This window comes from Callionymus lyra, chromosome 4, assembly GCF_982586985.1.
Source record: "Callionymus lyra chromosome 4, fCalLyr1.hap1.1, whole genome shotgun sequence".
NCBI lineage: Eukaryota > Metazoa > Chordata > Actinopteri > Syngnathiformes > Callionymidae > Callionymus > Callionymus lyra.
Genome location: NC_141821.1, coordinates 11,061,826 through 11,086,773, shown reverse-complemented (window position 1 = coordinate 11,086,773; position 24,948 = coordinate 11,061,826). Strand labels below are relative to the sequence as shown.

Genomic DNA, 24,948 nt, shown 5'->3' with positions numbered 1-24,948 from the left:
AGATCGTGGGCAAATGCTGCCACCTGCTGGACTGAGCTTAAAACACATCTAATATGTGAGAATAATAAAAAATAAAAATGTGTGTGTGTGTGTGTGTGTGTGTACATCAAGTTATTTTGTCCTGCTGATCGATCCACAAACAAACATGTTTACAGATTATCAACAACGAGAACTCAGAGGAACATAATCCACAAACATAATCCCAGCTGTGTCCCCATTGAGCGGTGATCTACTTTGTCCTTACTTGTCCTATCTACACTTTTTTAGATTGATTATAAGAGTAAAGGCTTTTGCAGAGCAAAACCAACACAATCTGCTTCAGTGTTTCTACTGGATCAGCCTTGGTTCCAAAAAACTCACCTTTAAACTTCAATAGCAGCAAATAAATGAAGTGTTCTAACGAAACGAATAAATAATAATAATTTCACGTACAGAACAACCCATATAAATGAATAATTTTGGGCATTCAGAAGAATGGAATGGTGACATGTTGTTTGTCACCCTCTCTTTGACAGAAACGAGACAATTGACTATCAGTGGCTACATTAAAATGAAAATACATTTTTGCCTATAACTCTAAAATAAAACAGATTACTCTGAAAATAGTCCCAACCCATGGTCGACATGAGGGTGAGTAAAAATTGAGAATTTTTTAAATGCGTCTCTTATAAGAAGATAATTGCAGAAAAAACGCTTGTGTTGAAAATGTGTACTTTGACATAGAGCATTAATCAATCAGAGCCCATATATTACGGTGGCACATCCAAAGAGGGACATTTCTACAAGAAGAAGGTGAAGCGGAATTAATTGTAACTGCAGTGATAGCTCAAATCTCAAGGATCTGATGGAACCAAAGGCTCTTGTCCAAGTCTCTCTGTCAACGTAGAAACATACGTAGCACTTTTACCTCCTTTTTCTTTTGCAAATTCATCACGGAATTAAGTGGTCCTGTTGTTAAAACCCAGCAAAAACCTGAGTAGTTCAGCTAGTGTGCTCAAACTCCATGTGGTACCGTTAGAGTTGTGGGTTTCAGAACATTCACCAGAATGTGAGGATCATCTACCTAATTGGTTGACCTATCCGCTGATGGTCTGATGAAGCTTCATGAAGCAGTGTCATTATTTTCAATGTCCACTAGATGGAGGTCTCTGCACTATTTTCCTTTGGTTTTAACAAATTTTCTTAAGAAACATCACATCACTTTTAAACTGATGGCGCCACCTACTGACCTCTAAACAACCTGAAACATCATGAAGCTTCATCAGAGCATTACGACCTAGGTCCGTCTCTTTTTAGAAAATATAGATGACTTGTAAAGTGATGCAAACTAATCCTGTATTTTTTTTTTATTTCTCTATTGTTAACCGACAATAGAGGACACTTGGAAACAGAGATGCTGGAATTACGTGGCCGATGGAATTCCCAACGAGGCTCAGTGATAAGTACGTTTCTAGTGTATAGCTGAGCACTTAACAACCAAAGGGGGACGACAAGTTGCCAACGAGAGCACGTTAATCTTTAATGCCCGGCTGTACAATGACATGGAGGTATTGAGCTCGACATTTATCCAGAGACTGCGAGCCTTTTGTTACACCATTACCAGTGTTGTAAAAGGACAGCGTCGGACGCATTTTCTCCGTCCATTAGTACCTTCAAATCAGCTTTTATAAAACTTTGACTTCTGTAGCTCAGTTGATTCTCCGGTGAATCATCCCTCCCAAAAAATGCTGTAAACATTCAGAGTGTGTTTTCAAGACAGCAGCAGATGCTTGTTAGGGGGATTGATTTTCCATTGTTGTTGAAGCGTCAAATTATTAACGCAACAGCACATTTTTTTAATTTTTTATACGATTATTTCCCAGCTGTTCACGCTGACGAAACAAGTCCCACCGGTAATTTTGTACTGATTGACGAGACACCGAACACCCAGCATTCATACGAAACACAGCTGGAAGAGATGAGCGGTGATATCGTACAGCTGTGCAAGGGAGCTATGATGCCTTCCAGCAAGACAGCATTTATTGATGTTGTAATGACCGGTCTGAAATGTACGTATATAACTTTTGACATCAGGAACTTTTTTTCTAAAATGGCACGACTTTTGAGTGTCAACATTGACTTCTAAAGAAGCTAGAGGGCTTCATAGATTGGGTACATTTTCAAGGATTTGAAAATAGAGTACATCAAGACCGCCTCAGCCAATACTTTTCCAGATCGAAACCAAGGCCAAGACAGCCTAGACACTAGACACTTCGATTCTGGGGTCCATTTTAACAACAGTTTTTTAGTCAAATGATGTGAATCCGAGACCTATACCGTGTCTCAAATCGCATACTTGCATACTCAAAGTATTTTTAGTGCGTAAGTGCGTCTCAATTCTTAAGTGCGCCATGCACACTAAATTGTCACTAAAACGCCCACAAAACTGAGTATGGTTCAATTGACACTATCTACCCTAAACGGCTGCCATCTAAGTGACGTTGTAAACGGAAGTTACGTCATATATATATGCATATATATATATATATATATATTCATATACTTACAGGTGTATTTTCCGCAGCAGTAGAAGGATGAGACGTCTTCGGTGCTGATTCCATCTTAAATATCTCAAGAATATTTAGATTCTCATTTTTTTTCTTTTTCCAAACTTGCAAAACATGCTAACTAAATCGTTAAATAGAAGTAGAAGAAGAAGCTGTCACATCTTATCCGGCTAGTGCGTAGCGGCAGTGTTTGATTTGAGACATGCTATCTGTGGAGAATTTGCGTACTAGTTAGTACGTACACTCTCCCGATGCATACTAACTTCTAGTATACTAAGAGAAGTATGTTGATTTGAGACACAGCACTAGACAAGACCATGTACAAGTGGACTGGAGAGTCTTAAGACCAAGACCCATCTTGAGAAGAACAACAAGTACTTCTTCTTCACTATTATTTTTTTTACCAATTTGAAGAAAACCAAAAAATATCGGTGGTATTCTAAATGTGCTCCTAAGTCGCTCGCAGCAATACAAGATAGCGAGAACCGTAGCTCATTTATTAGCAACAACATTGACGTGACGCTTTGTTTAGCCGTTAGCAGCATGCTAGTAGGGAGGGACTAAATCGTAGTGAACAGTGAAATCAGATTAAGCGCCGACAAAGATTATGTGCTTATAGGCTAACACCATTCGAATGTGATTCAGCTTTAAATAGCTTGTGGATGAATGGAATATTACTGCACAACTAGACGCTAATCAAAGCTTATATTATAAGCCAGAGTGATAAAGTTGCGTAACTTAATTGACTTTACAGCCAGGGTTTCAACAACCTAGTTACGAGGTAATGCTAAGTCAGATGAAAAACTGAACTCCACGGAGAACCAGTTAGAGTATATTTATGAATGTGATTATATTCTAATACTGCCAAGACAACCACAAACCAGAATTAACGTTCAAAGTGTGTTCGTCGAATTGACTCAAACGTTCATATTTCAATGAGAATGTACAGTTCGTATGCAAAAGTTTGGGCACCCCTCTAGGATTTCATTATAGTGTGCTTTTACTTTATATGTGAAGATCACAGCAACAAGATTTGATTTTGTACAGACATGTAGACATTTGAGTGTTTCCAGACCAAAATTCTTAGGATAGCATTACATATTTTTATCATGCTAAAATTAAATGTAAAAAATGGTATGTGGAAAAGTTTTAATCACATTCATTTCAAGACCTTTAGGGATTTATAGATGACAGGTTGCAGCACAAAATTGCTTTGAATACCTTATGAGACCTTCAATTACAAAGACAGTCATGGACCAATCATGAAAAAGGCTGTTTAACAGAGGTCATTATTGGCTGTTCCTTTTCCTAGATTATTTTTCAGAGAGTGGCAACTAAACAACTCTTCACTGACCTTAATATCGAGATAATTCATTATCATGAACTAGAAGAAGGGTTCAATAAATGATTATACAAGAAGGTTTGGACTGTTTGTCTCAAAGGCCTGAAATGTAGTGCAGAAATGGAAGGCTACAAGACCAGTCCTTGTAAAGGAAAGATGTGGTAGGCCAAAAAAAATATAGGAACAGGTGAAGGATGTTTAGAATGGTCACAGATAAGCCAAAGACCGTCTCCAGAGAACTACGAGAACATCTGGCTAACGATGGTGCAGTTGTTTATCGTTCCACAATCCAGCTCATTGGACGGGTGATGTGCAAAAAGCCTTTCTTGTGAGTTTGTCAAAAGAAGAGTCGCATGAAGTATGCAAAAGGACAAACCAGAAGCTTTTTTGGAAAAAAATAATGTGTTCAGATGAGAATAAGAGAAAGTTATTTTGTCAGAACAAGAGGAGGTATGCATGGCGAAAACCCCCCAATGAATTCCATGAGAAAGACTTATTGCCTACTGTGAAATTTTGTGGAGAGTCTATCATGTTATGGGGCTGTGTGGCTGGCACAGGGACTGAAAACCTTGTCAAAGTCGGGGGCCACATGAATTCCTCTCAGTTCTTGACAAGAATGTTGATGAATCGGTCAGAAAGTTCAAGTTACGTCTGGGTTGGATTCTTCAGCAGGATATTGATCTTAAGCACTGTTCAAAATCCACCAATGAATTTATGCAGACGCACAAGTACAATCTTCTAGAATGGGCATCCCAGTCCCCAGACCTTAACATCATTCAAAATGTATAGATTGATTTGAAGCAGGCTGACTGCGCATTGGAAGCCAAGAAACCTGACTGAACTGGAGGCATTTTGTATGGAGGAATGGGACAAAATACCACCTGCCAGACTTCAGGGACTTAGGAGGCGTCGACAGGCTGTTCTTGCAGCAAAAGGAGGCTCTACTAAATATTAATGGTATTATCTCTTTGGGATGCACACATTTATGCACATGCCCATTTTGTTGGCACATAAAATGTTTCTCTTGGATCAATAAAAATGATAACTTAGACTGAACTACTGAGATGTTTATGTTTCCATACGGTAAAACATATGTTACAATTAAGTTCTACTTCAAAAGCTCAGCAAGTGACAAACTGATAACTTTAACAGTGATTTTCCTAAGGGGTGCCCAAACTTTTGCATACCACTGTGCCTTCAGAGTCAATCACAAACAGTCAGGTGTGTGTAGCCATATAACTTTCAACCAACGGTTCAGCAATAACCTTCAAAAGGCACCAGAACAAAGTTGTCCACACGTACCAGCAGTCCTACCTGAGTGACTTTCTCCGTGACGTGGTGTGTCCGGTCGATGAGCTTGCAGGGCGCTATGATGTCCATTTCCCCGCTGGGCAGGGCGATGAGTGGGTCTGGTTTGAAATCCACAAAGTTCAGTGTGATCTGAGGGATTTTGGAGATGGTGCGGTATCGCATGAGGTCCGAGTCTGATGTGGAGTTCAGGATGTTGGACTTGCTGTTGACGGCACCTGCGCACAACGTGACCCGAGATGAGGCTGGAGGGAGTTAAAGATTCATTTCCCTCTTGCTTACCAGTGCTGCCCGGCCGGACGCTGGCTCTCCGGTTCTTCCGGTCCCAGTCCGGCCTCATGGCCTCGATCTCGTCCACAGAGGAGGCGCGACGCATGCTGTGGAAGCTCTCCCTCGAGCGGCTGTGCGACAAAGAGCAATTGGAGCCGGAGGCGTCCTGGTTGAGGCTCAGGCGGTGGTGCGGTGCTACGCAAGGGGACGACTGGGTCAGGGGCCCCGCCAGGTGGGTTCCAGATTGAGGAAGCTGATGTGGCGGTTCTGGAGGTACAGAGCCAAGTAAGGTACGCCGGTCCTCGTGGTGGTCTTCTGGCCAACCTTGTAGTGCCGACCTACAGCACAAATTGTAGAATCAGCAAAAGCCGGTTCATGAAAATCAGACATCTGACAAACTAGATGAGTTTAATGAGAGGGAGCTGGTTGAAGAGAGCAGTTGTCACGTGTTAACTGAGTTCTATTTCAGTTAGAAGACTGGTTTATTTCACATCCTTATCTGGAATCTCATTCAAAACAAAGTAATACTAGTTCAATTTAAGGTTCAAGATTTGTTTTACCAGCTACTTTACGCTATTACACAAAACTGAATAACACAATTTCAAGAAAAAAAAGGCTTTTTTTAATGTTTAAAGGGCAACGAATGTAAAAACCCAACATTTCTGACTCACTCACATTTGAATGTGTTGTAGTCTTTCTCTCGGTGATGCAGTAAGTCCCTCATCACGACCATGTTTTAAAGTTATAACTTTAAAAAGTTTTACACCAGAGGTTACAAGAGCGGAATCCATTATGATTTAATAATGGATTCACTCCTCCAGCTGTAAATCATGCGCCGCTTTGTTTCGGAGGTGGAGAATTCCAGGATTAAAATAAGATACCATCTCCAGAAAGCAAAGAGTTTTTTCAGTGGGCGGGGCTTAAACACATTCTAATGTAAATATTTCAATTAAAAGAGCGTTTGGACAAACAGACACATACTGATGATAACTATAGAGGTCCAAGATAAATTTAGGAGACACTTAAATCAACAGTGCCCTTTAACATATAAAACATCTCAGTTTGCTTATTTGTGTAATTTAGTTTTTTCTATATTATCAAGTTTTAAAAATCCAGGTGTGTTTTAGTCTTTTATCCCCGTAATTACACAATCAAAACTCACTATGTTGTTGAATAATTTACAGATAAGGACAAAGTCATCTCTCCTTATTCACTCATAGCACAATTTAACTATTCTACAGCTGGAATAAATCCAAACAACCCCTGGCGTCCCATCTCTAGATGTAGCGCTAAAAGGATTAACACGAACACTGATACAAGATGTGCTTGTTATGCTACAGGTTTCGAGGAAATGTATAGTGGGTGGATTTAATGTGAGAGGTTTCGCACACAAACAGGATTATCAAAGGGATCTTTTGAAAACACGTCTCCTTTTCACACTGAATTCATTCGAGCATTTTAACCTTTTCAAAAGACTCGCCAATAATCAGTCGGTGCCTTTCATAAGCATTAGTCACTGAAAATTCCAGATCCAAAAAGTAACATCATTTTGATATAATAGACTCTCTAATAGACACATGTTGACAGGTTCCCTTTTTTTTTTTTCGCCAATTAAAGGTCATTTTGATATTATTAAATATGACTGTGTAATTTACCTAAAGATATATATGTCAGGGTTTAATAAAAGGACAGTTCTTAGTCTTCTGGAGGTCTACCTGCTTCCACTGACGGACTCCTGCTGCTCCGGCGGTAAAGGCAGGAACTCGCCCAGGCCGAGGGTCTCGTGGCTAGCGTGGTCTGGGTGCTCTCCCAGAGGCGCGGCGGTGGGGATGTGTCCGGCCTCTGCGTCGTCCAGAGACACCTTGCTGTTGGAGAGCGAGCGCAGCAGTGGAAGACGCAGCTTGAAGCCTCTCGGACGACCTGGTGAGAAGAAGACCATCGTAGTTAAACACCCATCTAAGGCAGGAGAGGTCACACCGGGACGGAGTTTGGAATCAAGTCACTTTAGCAGAAAAACAGCATCAAACCAATCTTTTCTAGGGATTATATTTTAGAGGTAAAAACTCAGTCGGGGTCAACCTCATAGTATTAGTCTACCGTCTCATTACATCCCTGAACATTGGAGGCACGGACCAATTGCTGAGAGTACTGAGGGATCTGCTGAGTCAATATTGGACAGTGAACATCTGTACGACCTGTGCTCTGTGTGGCACAAACAAGTTGTCGAGTTGGATTACAGCCTCGCTCTCCTATTATTCCTCTAATGCTACCACTTTTTAAAGTTCATTGTCAAGGTCATTTATTGCATATCAAGTTTTTAAAGTATGTTTTTGTTTTGCATGACTGGTCAACAAGGTAGAAAGCTGATTTATATAGCACTGCCTCGGCCACTGTGGATAAATATTTTAAGTTGTTCTTGTTAGTTGAACTGAAGTAAAGGAAGCACTTGAGTGAACTATGGGCGTTTCTTTAATCATTGCATTGTGTAGTATCTCGTTGGTATTGTATCTTGGTGGTTAATAGTGATGGGTCGTTGAGGCTTCATGAAACAATGTCTTCATTTTGGAAGACTACTCTTATTTTGAAATGCCATTGCCAGTGGCCTTTATCATGAAGACACTGTCTCATGATACCTCATCAGCTGTTTCATGAAGCCTCATCGACCCATCACTAACCTGGGTGTTGTATTGGATAAAGATATGTCTCTAGTTCAAAACTGCAGAAAACTGACCAGAAACTGTTTCCTTCAACTGAGAAAAATCTCTAAACTTAGGAAAATGTCGTCACAACATCATCTGGAGCTTATAATCCATGCGTTTGTGTCTTCTCGCCTGGACTACTGCAACAGTTTATTTTCATGTCTTAACAAGAAGGAGCTGTCTCGTCTGCAGTTCATACAAAACTCTGCAACGAGAATTCTGAGCCGCTCAAGTAGAAGAACTCACATTTCTCCGATCCTTAAATCTCTTCACTGGTGGCCAGTTTCTTTCAGGATCAACTTTAAAATTCTGGTTCTTACTTTCATATCTATTCATGGTCAGACCTTCCATCAGTGATCTGATCCAGACTTACACCCCAGTTTGGGTTCTGAGGTCTGTGGATCAGAATCTACTGATGGTTCCTCGCACATGGTTCAGAACCAGAGGAGAGAAATCCTTCCAGACTGTTGCTCCTAAGCTTTGGAACAATCTTCCTCTCTCTTTGCACTTGATGGATCTACTGACTCCTTTAAGAAACATCTTAAGACGTTTTTATTTGTTCAGGCTTGTCCTTTATTTTCTGGAACACCTGCATTGTTCTCAGTTTTATCTTGATCTTTAAAGTATATGTTTTAGTGAGTATTGTTTTAAATGTTTAAGCGCTTTGTGACCCTGGTCTAGAAAAGCGCTATATAAATGCAAATTACTCGCTTACTTACCAGTGGTTAGCAACATGCTACTGAGTTATGTTCAGGAAGTTGACAACTTACCTGTGACCAACCAGGTGGGCAGGCGGTGGTTCAGTTCCTGTTTGTGGTGGAGCAGATCCTCTTCAGTCATGACCTCAAAGTTGAGGATGAACATAATCACAAGGCCATCCTCGTTTTTCACCGGCACCACATCCACCATACACAGGAAGCACTGTCCTGTAGAGCACAACGAGCACACACTTTAGTACGGAGACAAAACAATTTCCGTCATGGTGACTCCATTTACATTTGCCAGTTTTCTTCGAAATATCTCTAATAACTTTTCAGCAAAATCCCGCTCAAAGAATCAGATGAGCAGAGGCTTGCGACTAATCCGCTGAATGGTAAAAAAAAAAAGAAAAAAAAAAAGAGTGAGCAGCTGGAAGAACTCATTCAGGTCAACTGATCTTCAGCTTCCAGAGTTGATGAGCTGCATATATACCGTACCTTAAGAAATAAGAAAATGTTACGTGCTCCAAGAGTTGATAGGATTAAAGCACACACTGTAAAGGTTCTACGTGGGTGGGTCAAAAACAACAGAGCCTGCAGCCTTCCAGAAGTCTGACCACCGTCATCTCAGCAGAGTGGTTAGAGGGGGAGATTTAAATGGCATCTTAAGAAAGTAACTACACAATTAGACTTGAAAAAAGGTGTAAAACAAAATCGAAAATGGGATTTTAAGGCAGAAAATTATCTGTGCTTTGCAGATATGACTGGCTGTAAGGCAACTAATAGGTTATTCTGCCAGTTTATTTTCCACTGTACGTGGTTTACCTTTACATTTAAAAGGGAGGATCAGCTTGATTTTGATATAGTGGCTTTGAAGACCATGTTTATTTGACTTGAACTATGTTCCCTTATTGATCGTGCCATGCAGAGATTCATACATCTGAATATTTTTGTGTATCATTTTATGGGTTTGAATGTATGACCATTTTTAGTATGAAATCAATGCAATGTGTAGTACATACGGCTCCTGAACTTGTCTGCAGTGGAGGATGAGACTTTGACACTACATGATGAGACTGACCTTAAGGCCACATGGACATTTTTGGAAGTTACTCACAGAGGAAAAGTATCCATTTATGAGGAAATATGCTCCTCGCTAAACATTAGATAGACTTTATTAATCCCTCAGGAGAGCTCCTTCTGGAAATTGGGTTTCCAGTTTACAGCAAACAAATGGTCTCATAAAAACAAGAACAAAGCACAAACAAAAGAACAAAGCGCAAGTATAAAGAACATAGATCAGAGGAAATAACACAAAGAGCTAAAAGGATACGAACACAGAATAACATCATCCTTTCACTCTGCTCCTGCACACAGAATTATAAAGTCAAAGGTATTTATGTAATATGGCATTTTTATGAAGATTATTAAATCCACAAATCCTTCCATCATAGCTGATTATCATTTTATTCAGTGCAAGTCATCTAGAAGTATGTACTTACTATTGTCGAGCTAATTTGATGAAAGCAGATATCTTTAACTTGATCATTTAAAAGTAGCTCTCGAATCGAAAAAGTGTGGGTACCCCTGCTCTACAGTACTGGGTCAGGGACAGTGTTTTCAAATGAAGTTGAGAAACAACAACAGCCTTTAACAAATGTGTAAATGGTAAGTTAGGGATTTTGCAGAAGTTCATTTGACACTAGGGGTGGCAGAAACAGTATTCACAAACCTACTTATTGTTGCTTTAATCCATCAAAAGAACAAAAAGTTTCTTGTAGTTGAAGTACCTTCTATGTGTCTATCAGTACAACTAAAATAAAATATACAAATGACTTTTAAGTTTTTTGCATATTTGGGGGAAAAAAAAGGATTACTAAAGGATCATACAATAAGGCATCATATTTCTAAAATATGTATTAAAAATACTTATTTAAAAAGTTAAAAAATGAAGATGAAAAATAATGTCTACAGAAAGTAAGTTCACACTTTCCTCACACTAATCACCTACTTTACCTTAAAAAGGTAAATTAAGTTACATTTATAACATTTCAAAACATTTCTTCAACTTTAAAATGATTTACAGTAATGGACAAAAAACATGTTTTGATGTTGTTTTATGTTGAAAAAGAAAACATGTCGATTACCAGACGGTGAAGATTCAATAATGTTTTTAAATTCTTTATGCAGATAATGTTGAATACAAACATTTTCTACCGTAGGGTCTTTAGGCCTCGCAATCAACATGGATTCCACACAACACTCGTCCACTCAAGTCCAGCTGTGAGGACGCAAGTAAAACTGCACACACCTGGTCACTCGACTCTTACCTGAGAAGTGACGAGTCTGTGTCTCGGATGGCAGCCGTGTACAAGTGCGGAGAAAAGCTAGTGAAAACTAAAACAATCCACTGCAGCGTTTGTCTTCTGCACGCCTGCCTCGCTGTCATTCATTGCACATCATCGCTTGTGTGGGGCCAAATCCGATTGGACAGCGGCATAATCCCAACTCAGGAGGGGGAAAAATATCAAACACGGGCAAAACTAAAGGATTACACCATCTGGCCATATCTGGCCGTGTGCATGTGGACGTGGATGACTGGACACATGTTCATTCACAGGCGTGTCCATTCATGTGCCGGTCAAAGACACCGAGACCAGGACTCTCGTCGCTCTTACTGCTAAAACAAAAAAACAAATGACTCCCACTTTGGTCAAGAAAGAAAAGAGAGAACCCAGTTGTCTTGTGATAATACTTTAAGCGGAGATTTAGTTCTGACCATCAGGGGGCGCAGAGAAACATGGATCCTATTGCAGCCTATTGTCGCGCTCCAGTACTTAACCACATGTGACTGTTGTTCAGGCGTGACAGATGTGAGTCTGAGGAGAAACATACAAACACTGCAGGTTCGGATTAAACCTGGACCAAAGAGGATTTCACTCCTACGACAATCGTCCTCTGTGTTGCATCAATGTCTGCGAACGAGCCTGATCGACGCACACATCGTCGACCACTCGGGCGGTTCTCAGAGTAAATCCAAATTAACCGAGCTCTCAGGTTAAGAGGCCAAATGCCTTCATCTAAGTGCTCCGCCTGGAAGTGCTCCAATTCAGTGTGTACGGGCTGCTAATCTGACTCGGCAATGCCGATTTGTAAAGCTCAGGGAGATTATTTGCAAAAACATCCAAAAAAGAAGAGGAAACAGCTCGTGGGGTATAAAAAAGGCTCGCTCAAACCAGAGGAAGCTACGAGGAATACCTTTGTCCCCGGATAGGTTTTAAATATTAAAACTGCTCCTCCTCTGCTGAACACATAGACATGTGAATGAACAAACTCAAGGCCTGAGGGCCAAGTATGGCTCATTTTATTGAGTTTGTTGTTTCAAAATCAAAGTAGATTAAATGTCCATGTTAATATGTTTACCTTAGCAGATTCCAGTGTCTAAGATAAGATAAAGGACATGGATAATGTATTCATACGATTATTAAAGAAAAACTTGAATTTGTTCGGTGAAGAGTAAGTTAGTAAGTAAGTCATTTATATTTGTAAAGTGCTTTTTTTACAGACCAGTGTCACAAAGTGCTCAAACAACAGAACAATACACAGTTAAAAATAAGATAGAGATTAAAGATATTTAAAAACTCTAAAACACTAACACAACATAGAGACAAACACAGCAGCCCCAAGAAGAAAAGCCCAACAAATAAAAACGTCTTAGGATGTTTCTTGAAGGAGTCAGTAGATCATCAAACACAGAGATCGTTCCAAAGCTTAGGAGTAAAAGTCTGGAAGGATTTCTCTCCTCTGGTACTGAACCGTGTTCAGGAACCATCAGTAGATTCTGATCCATAGACCTGAGCTGGGGTGTAAGCCTGGATCAGATCACTGATGTAAGGAGGAGTCTGACCATGAATATCTCTTAAAGTAAGAACCAGAATTTAAAAATGGATTCTGAAAGAAACTGGGAGACAATGCAGAGTTTTAAGGATCATAGAAATGTGAGTTATTCTACTACAGCTGGTCAGAATTCTCGCTGTAGAGTTTTGTATTAACTGAAGACGAGACAGATCCTTCTTGTTTAGACACAAAGATACACTTTTACAATAGTCTAAACAGGAAGACACAGACGCATGGATTACAAGATCCCGATTGTGTTGAGACATTATTTTTTATTAGGTTACAGTGATAATTAATGGAAGACAATATGATAATTAGACATCAAATTCCTGTTAGATAAAGATACAGTTTTGTTTGTATGGGAAGCTACTCTGACTGCTACACTACAGTATGTTGGTCTCTTGTGTGATGAGTTTGACCCCCACTGACTTAGATCATGGGGGTGAAAATTCAAACCTGAACCAGACAAAAGGTATATTAACCAAACTGTCTGTAACAGGAAGTATGAGTCTCATTGTAATATTGACTTTTCATTCTTTGTGAACTCAATATATATTTATTATCTCCTTCATTAAACTCTTACATCAAACTCCTTTCTTCCAGTTTCATTCCTATAGGAAGTCATTGTTCACATTGATGATCTAAGTTTCTGAGATAATATTAAACCTCAGCACCATCATAGGTCACCATTTAAAAATGGACGTTAATCTACTTTGAGACAACAATCCAGTAAAATAACCTACATACTGGGTTTCGCCCCTGGGCCTTGAGTTTGAAACATATTTGGAACAGAAGTGTTGGAGATGCAGACTTCTAGGAGATAAGGAACATAAACAACCAGTAGAGGTTTAGACCTGGCGTCCATTCAGGGCCCCTTCATCTACTTTAACCTCCTTCATATGATGTGCTATTGTCTAAATACCAATGATTTTAGACTAGTTAGCATCTCTGCCTTCTAAAAACCTATTATTGTCAACATTAATTTTCTTATATATTAAACAATTCTGAATGTGTTACCTGTTGTTATTATCTTCTTGTGCATGTGTAATAAACATTAACCAATGCAGATTGAAGTTATATATTTAAAAAAAAGGTTGCTATGACATATTGTAGACATAAAAATGGTTCCATTTGTGGCCGTGGCAACCCTTGATGGGAAACACTAATAGAAGTAGATTCTACCAGGTGTTATCTATGGTCACTGGACATTCACATAAAACACCCAGAAGGCAGGGCTTCGTTTAATTCAGAACCAAAGTCATTTTTATTCCAGAGCAGCCGAGTTTCAGACTCCCATTCCCCTGCCGCGCACCATCATTCATGTCTTTTGTTAATGAATAAAGTCCAGATGTTATAAATAGCGCCGGCTTCAGCCATTAGCAAGTCTGCTTCACAAGAGCCTGGTTCTCCGTTACGGTTCCAGGCGCACAATTAAAGGACCGCGGTGACCCGGTGCTCGGCACTTTCATCAGCCAAACTATGGATGTGGGTGTTAATTTGAGACTCGAAGTGAAAAAGTGTGAGTGTCAATTATTCATCGCCAGCTTCCAGAATCCAGCTGGGATGGAGAAATACATTTTTTAACAAGGCCAGTAAATGTATGTCATAAACTGTGTTAGAGTATTTACACGATTGTTATCAAACATATTTTGTCACTACAGTCAATGTGGTTATACTCATGAGGCAGTGAGCGTTACGTCTCAAGAATACAGAGATGTTTAATCAAGACATGAATATTCATTCCTCACGAGTCTTCAAGCAACATTATGTAGCATTTTAAAGGACTTTTCTTCTAAAGACTTGTTTCATTTTGAACATTAATGATTTGTGCAGAAGAACTCTGTGGCTATGGTAAAGTTACTAAACTGCTTTAAACCAGAGACGACAGTTTCACTCGTTTCCATCATGGCTGAAGTACTAAGAGTAGTTTTTCGGAGATTTCAGGAATTGGGCTGGCGAGGCTTTGTTTGTCACAGTGTTCACTGCATTACACTGATCCAACACAGGGGGCGCCAAAAACTACATTCAGTAGACTTTAGTGTTGCTTTAAGTTCCCCAAAGTAGTTTCATGACGTTGTCTTTTTCAGTGTGATTTTTATACTCTATACCAAAACTTTACAATTAATTTCTTGTCAAAATTGAATGAGGTAATCAATACTCCATTCAAAAACTTCACACTCGCTTTGCTTTGGAACTTTCAGAATAACCATGACCTTGATGAATTAAATATTAGTGATAAAACCTTGTTTTAAGCTCTACCAGTACTACTAACACTTTTTAACTTAAACTTTCAGTTTTATTTTATTTTCTTTATTAACATTTAACGTTGCATGACATTTATATAATTTTTATCTTTATTTAAACAAAATAACTAGTACAAATCTTAAGATGTATTATTAATACTAGTTACTAATCTATAAGTCTAAGTATTTATCTATTCAAATATGAATTGTTTATTCTAGTGGAACTAATAATGCTTATTGATTGATTGATTTTTTGTCTACTAGTACTATCAGTAATGTTTGTTAGTAAGTAATGGTTATTTCTACTACTAGTCGACCTAACACAAATGCAAGAGACTGGTTTAATAGCCAAATGATGGTTGTTTGACAGATTAATATTTTAAAGAGCCACTAAGAAGCCAGCATTTACTTTCCCCTGAACCCCTATAGCCATTTATGTCTTACTTGATGCACTAGTGAATGTTTTTCCATCTGCTAGTTGTACTCGTGATACTTTTCGTGTGAGATGTACTACAAACAAACACTACTAGTGGAGCTAAAAAAACACCATCAAATTCATGACCATAGAATCGATTGTGGCGCAGTTTGTGCTGCGAAGGAAACACATTTCAAGCCCCTCTTTAATTTTGTTGGTAAACGTGTTCATCAATAGCTTCTCCCTTTGGCTCAGCTCTTTCTTCTCGACCACTTTACTACAATTGCTGTAAACTAATCAACACAATCAAGGCAAAGTTTAAAATATTTTTCTGTCAATAAAACTTTCCTTAAATTTTTGTCATGACTCCGAAAAACACCTTTTTCTGTAAAAAAAAAAAAAAAAACAACAACACAAATTTCAAATAAAAGACTGTCGTAAAGTTTCACAACACTGCACTACATAATATCACCAGCAGAGTGCAGCGCATCCCCGTCTCTCGACCGTTATATTGCGCCTAAGAAGCAAAACCTCACGTTTTCTATTTGTACACAAATTAAAAAGGTACACTGTATTTTCCTGCTAAAGTCTATGACACTACGATGGTAAGTCGTGACAAAGCAATCAGGGTTTGAAACAACTTAAAATCAGTTAATATATGTATCAAAGGTGTGTGTGAGAGTGAGTTTGTGACAGAAACACATGCTTTGTTTGTAAAAAACACATATTTTAAACAATGTTTTTAGAGAGTGAGTCGTGTGAGAGGTTCATTAAAACTACAATCTGGAAAGAAACATTTTCTCCATTTAGATGCAAAAATAAAAGAGGATTTCCCGCCATCACAACTGTCAGCTTTGGTTGGTAATGACTACAAGTCTGTCTAAAAAATGCTCACACACGCACACACGCACGCACGCACGCACACACACACGCACGCACGCACGCACGCACGCACGCACGCACGCACGCACGCACGCACGCACACACACACACACACACACACACACACACACACACACACACACACACACACACACACACACACACACACACACACACACACACACACACACACGCACCTTTGAGTCTTTCCATTCATTAATTTGGCTCTGTTGCCTTTACAAGTGTGTAGTGAAGAGAGCAGCTTGCGGAACTGCTTGACAGAATAAATTGGTGTGTTTGTGTCCGTGCTAGTGTGTGTGTGCGTGCGTGCTAGTGTGTGTGTGTGTGTGTGTGTGTGTGTGTGTGTGTGTGTGTGTGTGTGTGTGTGTGTGTGTGTGTGTGTGTGTGTGTGTGTGTAAGAGAGCCATGCAAGCTGTTCATTTAAAACTAGCATTCCCTTTTTTTTCCTCTGATCTTGGCCAGCAGCTGTCCTCTGATAAATGATGTAACATCACTCCGTCTTCACCGACACACACACACACACACGAGAACACACACTTGAACACAACAACACACACTTTGACCCTCAGCGTTCCCCCCAAACATTCTTCCAGCTCGAGCAGACATGGAAAGACAAACTGCTCCCGACAACAATGCATCAGCAACAGCCTCACATGTAATAGAGACAAATGCCACTGGATGAATGGTTGTAAGTGCTGGACTGATGCAGTGTCCGGCTACGTGTCGTGTTCACACCTCTTCATCCACCTCACAATACACACACGCACACGCACACACACACACACACACACACACACACACACACACACACACACACACACACACACACAGGTGTGGTTACACACACTCTCTCACCTTCATCTGCATTGTTTTTATCTCCTACAGCTGAGAGCATCGTGGTTGTTATGAGCAGAAATGATACACAAAACATCTGAAACATAAGCTTGTTTACAGGGTTGATGAGGCTTCATGAAACAGCGGATGAGGCTTCATGATACGGATACGAAAAAAAAAACTTTGGCTCTGATTTAATAATTCAATTAAATCTTGCAAACATTTTCAAACTTCCATCTAGAGGTCTTTTGAAAATGAAGACACTGTATCGTGATACCTCATCAGCTGTTTCATGAAGCCTCATCGACCCAACACTAATAATACCATCCAAAAATAAACAATTAAAAACATCCAAGTACCTCCATACTGATCGACTGTAATGTCCCTCTTGTAGCCTTGTCTATGAATTTAACTTATAGCACTTATGGATCGTGGCCATCCATTTTATTTTTTTATTTTTAACACATCAGGTAAATTTTAAAATTTTAAATAAAAGAGACTAAATTTACCCATTTTTTTCACCTTTCATTTGTTAGGTTTTTACTCAGCTGTACATTTAATAAATATTGAAAAAATAAATAAATTAATGATGAAATAAAATACTTTTAATAATAGATAATATTCGATTTTTTTGCTTCTTTTAACTACAATTATTTAGCAGACATTCTCTATTTTTCACATCTTTCATTGATTTTGGGTGATTATATTATTATTATTATTATTACAATAAATTGGGTGTTATTCAACAATACTCTTGTCTTGTTGAGAATAAAAACCTTTTTTAAATGGTGAGAAAAGTAGAATTACACTAAAGTTTCACAGTGCAAAGTCCAGAGACGATTATCCTAAAGTTTTCCAGGAGCTATATTTTTGTTCACTGGTAGCAACTCTTTGCATTGAGATTCTTCATAAATACACCCTCAGGTGTCTTTAGTGGGTCGGTCGTTTGACTCCAACACAATTTCCGGTGATACTTGTGTCGTAAAATTGAAACAGCACATCATAAAAAGCTTTTCGAAAACTATTTTTGATTCAATTTCTCACTCAAATCCCCATCTCTCTTTCTCACTCCCTCTCATTAAACTCAAACCTGTTGCTGCGCCCACTCAATAAATGTTTTCAGTCACGCCACCAAAAACTACAGCTCTCTAGTCATTTTCTCGTTCGGATAAACCTTTATCGAGTTACTGATTTGTGACGGATACAAGGTTTAATTGACACCTAAAATTATGACACTTCCTTAATCAATACGACCATTTGTCAAAAGACAATTTCAACTCAATTAGACACACTCCAATATTAGAGAAAACGATACACCTTCTCGTAAGTATTGACATCGGTAATCGGCCTCTGTTCTCCCGACAGGTTATCGAACGGTTTCTGGTTTCCTCCCGGAGCAGTCGTTAAGTCTCGGTGCTCAGCTCTGCACGGAGGAGTCGATCTGCTGATGGGTTTCTATGAAAGGTCAGAGGTCGACATCTGCAGGTTTGCTTCCTCGCTCATCTGATATTAACGCCACAAAAGTCACGTTAACGGCAGTGGTCGGGTCACGGGTGTTACACGCAGAACATATGAATGAACTCAATCATAGAATGAAGTGAAAACACTTTGCAGCTAAATGTGGAGAAAACTGAAACTCTGGTTATTGCTCCTGATGATAAGGTTCCAGGGTTGAGTCAGTTCTTGGGTGACTTAGGTCAGTCTGTCAAACTGAGCCTGAGAAACCTGGGTGTTGAATTTGATAAAGACATGTCTCTTGTTCAACACTGCAGAAAACGGTTTCCTTCAACTGAGAAAAATCTCTAAACTAAGGAAAACATTTTCACAACACGATCAGGAGCTTATAATCCATGCGTTTGTTTCTTCTCGTCTGGACTATTGTAACAGGTTATTTTCATGTCTAAACAAGAAGGATCTGTCTCGCCTTCAGTTGATACAAAACTCTGCAGCGAGAATTCTGACCCGCTCTAGTAGAAGAACTAACATTTCACTCTCCATCTACTGATGGTTCCTGAACAACACATGGATCAGAGAAATCCTTCCAGACTGTTGCTCCTAAGCTTTGGTAGATCTTCCTCTCCTTCTGCATTTATGAATTTAATTTATAGCACTTATAGATCCATTGTATTTTCTAATTTTTAACACATCAGGTAAATGTTAAAATTCCCCATTTGTTAAGTTTTTACTCAGCTGTACATTTAAGAAATATATTTAAAAAAAAATTAAATGAATGATGACATAAAATATTGTGCCTTTTTAATACTATATAATAATATTACATTTTTGTGCTTCTTTTAACTACAATTATTTTCGGTGATTATCTCGAATCATTTTTGCACAAGTTGAATTCTATAGAAAATCAATTGTTTAAGAATATGAATTATTAGCTTAAAATAAATGTATTTAGTTAATAATATGTATAATATTTTTCGAAAAATAACAAAGTTAAATTTTAACTAATTCTATGAGTAAATATCTACTTGATAACTACTAACACTGATGCGTTCACCATAAACAATATAGATCGATAACAACTAACATGACAAATCTCACCATCACTTATGAAACTAATGAGAAAAATAGAGTAAATATGCGCCTTCTTTTTCCGTCCCAGCTACTAGGGGTAGAAGGCAAGGAACACCCTGAACCTGTGGCCAGTTCATTGCTATCAACCGACAGTCGCCGCCAAGCATTGAAACACACCTTCGACCCTTTATTGGAAATAAAAACAAACGTTGATTTCCGCGCAATTTAACACGAAGTTCCTCTTCAAACGCTCTCGTCAAAGTCGCTCAACGGAGGCTTCACGACTCTCTGGTGACACGAGCATCAATGAGCTCCACGGGGAGCGCCGGCGTCTCCTCCTCTGGACGTGACGGTGTCACGGTGTCCCTGGGAAGATCGATCCGAACGTCTCCAGTAATGACACCATGAGAGAAACATGCAGCGCAGCTGCTTAGTTTCTCTGCGAACGCTCACGTCACACACGCTTCTGCTAACAGATGACATGTCAAGCAGAGACAACATGTAACGTTGAGCCTGTGGAGGTCAGTGTGTCTCACAGGAAACTGGACACTCGCGTGTGTGTGTGTGTGTGTGTGTGTGTGTGTGTGTGTGTGTGTGTGTGTGTGTGTGTGTGTGTGTGGGGGTGTGTGTGTGTGTGTGTGTGTGTGTGTGTGTTGAAACGTATGAACGGAGAAGGGATTCCATGTCACTGTTTGAAAAAGACTCGGCGAGAGCAAAGGTCACCGTGGAGATAGAAGAAGAAGAGAATCACAAGAATGAAGTAAAAGTGCAATAATCAAACTTTCATTCAGGGTCAAAATAACCATTTCTTTGATAAAAACATGTTAAAACATGTGTTATGAAAGATAAAAGATCTATTTTCTTTTTTAAGAAAAGTCAAAAACAAGATAACATTTTTCACGTCTTTAAAAAATATACAAATTAAAAGAATATTATAACAAAAAAATGTAACCTCATTTTACAGTCTCAAATTATAACACAATCATTTTGAATTATCAGAAATTATTTGTTTTCAATACTGTACATTATGCAGGTGCAGTCATACAAATAAATACAAAATAATAACATTAAAACTATAATCAAACACTTTTCAACTTTAATCAAACAATTTTCAACTTTAATCAAACAATTTTCAACTATAATCAAACAATTTTCAACTTTAATCAAACAATTTTCAACTATAATCAAACAATTTTCAACTTTAATCAAACAATTTTCAACTATAATCAAACAATTTTCAACTTTAATCAAACAATTTTCAACTATAATCAAACAATTTTCAACTATAATCAAACACTTTTCAACTTTAATCAAACAATTTTCAACTATAATCAAACAATTTTCAACTTTAATCAAACAATTTTCAACTATAATCAAACAATTTTCAACTATAATCAAGCACTTTTCAACTTTAATCAAACAATTTTCAACTTTAATCAAACAATTTTCAACTATAATCAAACAATTTTCAACTATAATCAAACACTTTTCAACTATAATCCAACATTTTTCAACTATAATCAAACATTTTTCAACTATAATCAAACAATTTTCAACTTTAATCAAACACTTTTCAACTATAATCAAACATTTTTCAACTATAATCAAACACTTTTCAACTATAATCAAACAATTTTCAACTTTAATCAAACACTTTTCAACTATAATCAAACATTTTTCAACTATAATCAAACACTTTTCAACTATAATCAAACATTTTTCAACTTTAATCAAACAATTTTCAACTGTTATCGAACATTTTTCAACTTTAATCAAACAATTTTCAACTTTAATCAAACAATTTTCAACTATAATCGAACAATTTTCAACTATAATCGAACAATTTTCAACTATAATCGAACATTTTTCAACTTTATTCAAAAAATGTCAACTATAATCAAACAATTTTCAACTTTAATCAAACAATTTTCAACTTTAATCAAACAATTTTCAACTATAATCAAACAATTTTCAACTATAATCAAACACTTTTCAACTATAATCCAACATTTTTCAACTATAATCAAACATTTTTCAACTATAATCAAACAATTTTCAACTTTAATCAAACACTTTTCAACTATAATCAAACATTTTTCAACTATAATCAAACACTTTTCAACTATAATCAAACAATTTTCAACTTTAATCAAACACTTTTCAACTATAATCAAACATTTTTCAACTATAATCAAACACTTTTCAACTATAATCAAACATTTTTCAACTTTAATCAAACAATTTTCAACTGTTATCGAACATTTTTCAACTTTAATCAAACAATTTTCAACTTTAATCAAACAATTTTCAACTATAATCGAACAATTTTCAACTATAATCGAACAATTTTCAACTATAATCGAACATTTTTCAACTTTATTCAAAAAATGTCAACTATAATCAAACAATTTTCAACTTTAATCAAACAATTTTCAACTTTAATCTAACAATTTTCAACTTTAATCTAACAATTTTCAACTATAATCAAACAATTTTCAACTATAATCAAACAATTTTCAACTTTAATCTAACAATTTTCAACTTTAATCTAACAATTTTCAACTATAATCAAACAATTTTCAACTTTAATCAAACCATTTTCAACTATAATCAAACAATTTTCAACTTTAATCTAACAATTTTCAACTATAATCAAACAATTTTCAATTTTAATCTAACAATTTTCAACTATAATCAAACAATTTTCAACTATAATCAAACAATTTTCAACTTTAATCTAACAATTTTCAACTATAATCAAACAATTTTCAACTTTAATCTAACAATTTTCAACTATAATCAAACAATTTTCAACTATAATCAAACACATTTCAACTATAATTCAACTATTTTCGACTATAATCAAACAATTTTAAACTATAATCAAACAATTTTCAACTATAATCAAACAATTTTCAACTATAATCAAACAATTTTCAACTTTAATCAAACAATTTTCAACTATAACCAAACAATTTTCAACTATAATCAAACAATTTTCAACTATAATTAAACTATTTTCGACTATAATCAAATAATAAAAGTAAAATAAAACCACCAATAACTTTAATCAAGCCATTTTCAACAACAATACAAGTCCCTTCTATCAACCGGCTTATCACTTTGATTAAACAACTAATATAGAACAATGAATTAGTTTATAATAGTAGGTATAACATGTAAGATTGGTTTCTTAATCCTGTCGTCTCCATCATCTAACAAATGTCACCTGACCTGCAGATGTAAAAAATGTACAACCAAGCGTCAACACAACACAATCTCCATCTTTTCCTCTCCATCGCACTGGTCCAGCTACAGGATCCGGACCAGGATTTACATCGAGACCTCTGCCCTCGTCGATGGGCTTCAATGAATGTGAATTCTTCCAGCGAAGGGCTCATTAAAAACGTCTCGATGTTGCTGTTCCTGCAAAGAACTCTTCCATTGAAACACAGCAGAGGAAAAAAAAAAAGGGCTGTCGCAATTTTCTTTAACCCTTGAAAATCTCCATTGTGTGTTCAATTGGGAGCTGGTGAGTCCTTTGTATGGAGACAGGTACCTGCGGAGGAAGTCCCATCCTGCCGACTTAATTATTAAGTCTTTTGTGGAATATGAAACTCGGAGCTAACCTTCTGTCGCTCGAATAAAAGCTCTGATTATACATTAAAGGCTGCCGCGCTGAGCCACTGAGTGGAGCGACAAGTAAATACGGAAGTTGTTAAACGGAGAAGAAAACCACTTGACTTTGGAGTGACTTCCTATGAAGTCCGAGCCAGAGTAGAAGAGTCGTTGCCAAAAATATGTTCGCGGCTTAACGACTGAGCGGAGATCGTGATATATCTGGTCACGAGTCAACGTCAGCTCCGGGGGCGTGATCGTGATTTAATGTTCCTCGTTCAATTATCAATCAACGACCTTCCTTCCTTTACGGGCATCTGTGTCCATCACCATTAAGATGTGAAGTTACTGAAGAAGTTTGGAGGGACGACTCTGAGTTTAGTCGCTCACCCCGGGTCAGGTCGCCCCTCGTTTTCAAACTCTTATGATCTCATTAACCTCAGTTGAGCCTCATGTGGATCACACATCTTAAGTGAAAGTTGTTCTCTCCTCTGGTCCTGAACCGTGTTCAGGAACCATCAGTAGATTCTGATCCACAGACCTCAGAGCCCGAGCTGGGGTGTAAGTCTGGATCAGATCACTGATGGAAGGTCTGACCATGAATAGATCTGAAAGTAAGAACCAGAATTTTAAAATTGATCCTGAAAGAAACTGGCAGCCAGTGAAGAGTTTTAAGGATCAGAGAAATGTGAGTTCTTCTACTAGAGCAGCTCAGAATTCTGGCTGCAGAGTTTTGTATTAACTGCAGGCGAAACAGATCCTTCAAGATACAATCACAGATCTAATGTATTTAAATTCAGTATTTATGATAACTTTGTGTTTCATTTTTAAATATATACAGTTTTTCTCCAACGTCACATTAGCCTTTGACTCTGGACTAGTCAAGAGCTGGTTTAGGTGAAGTTAAACTAAGTTTAAATGAGTAAAACACAAACCTTTTAGGAGACAATTTTGTTGCACAGAAACCAGTCGACGTCTTCTATTTGACATTCACTTTAATTTTTCTTAACTTATTTTTCTGAACGTGTTGTCCTCTATTGTACTTTGTACTCTAGTATCTATTAGCAAACACCAACAGTATTGACCTTTTTACTTTACTTTTTATGTTTTCTTTACTTCTTTCAAGCTGTAATGAGACGGTTACACTCTGATTTGATTTTCACATGGTTAGTTCAGTAATTTATTTAATTATTTAATTATCTTTCTTTCCTTTTTTCATTGTAGTTAGTGATTTATTGGGCGTTAAAATAATCTTTAAATTGCATCAGTTAAATTATACATAAAACATTTAATAAAAATGAAATAATATAATGACCGTGCCATAGTCCTTTCTACTTGAGCTTTTATTTGTATTAGTTAACTTATATTCATGCAGCCACAGATAGTCATGTGACCCCCCTACGTGGTCCAGGGTGTCCCCCCCGCCTCTCCTCCCTCTGTGAATAAAGCCATAACTCTTTTTTCTTAATGACAAACACGAACATTCTATTCCAGGTGCTTCTGTCAAAACCAGAGCGAACTCACGAGCTGCAGCGCGAGCGAATGAGAGGAGGCCGCGTGCAAACCCAGAGTGTGTGTGAGAGTGTGTGAGAGTGTGTGTGTGAGAGTGTGTGTGAGAGAGTGTGTGTGTGAGTGTGTGTGTGAGAGTG

The 24,948-nt window shown here is 37.7% G+C and overlaps 1 protein-coding gene across 2 annotated transcripts in view; it reads right to left on the bottom strand.

Annotated features, from left to right (window-relative positions):
* kcnh2b (potassium voltage-gated channel, subfamily H (eag-related), member 2b) overlaps window positions 1-24,948 on the bottom strand; it is a 232,764-nt gene that overhangs the window by 102,639 nt on the left and 105,177 nt on the right. For both annotated transcript variants that reach the window (XM_087788776.1, XM_087788777.1), the window contains 4 exons: window positions 8,936-9,091; window positions 7,182-7,386; window positions 5,479-5,804; window positions 5,203-5,414 (listed from right to left, as the gene is read on the bottom strand). In XM_087788776.1, coding sequence (XP_087644902.1) covers window positions 5,203-5,414; window positions 5,479-5,804; window positions 7,182-7,386; window positions 8,936-9,091 — 899 coding nt within the window. The remainder of the gene's footprint in view (window positions 1-5,202; window positions 5,415-5,478; window positions 5,805-7,181; window positions 7,387-8,935; window positions 9,092-24,948) is intronic.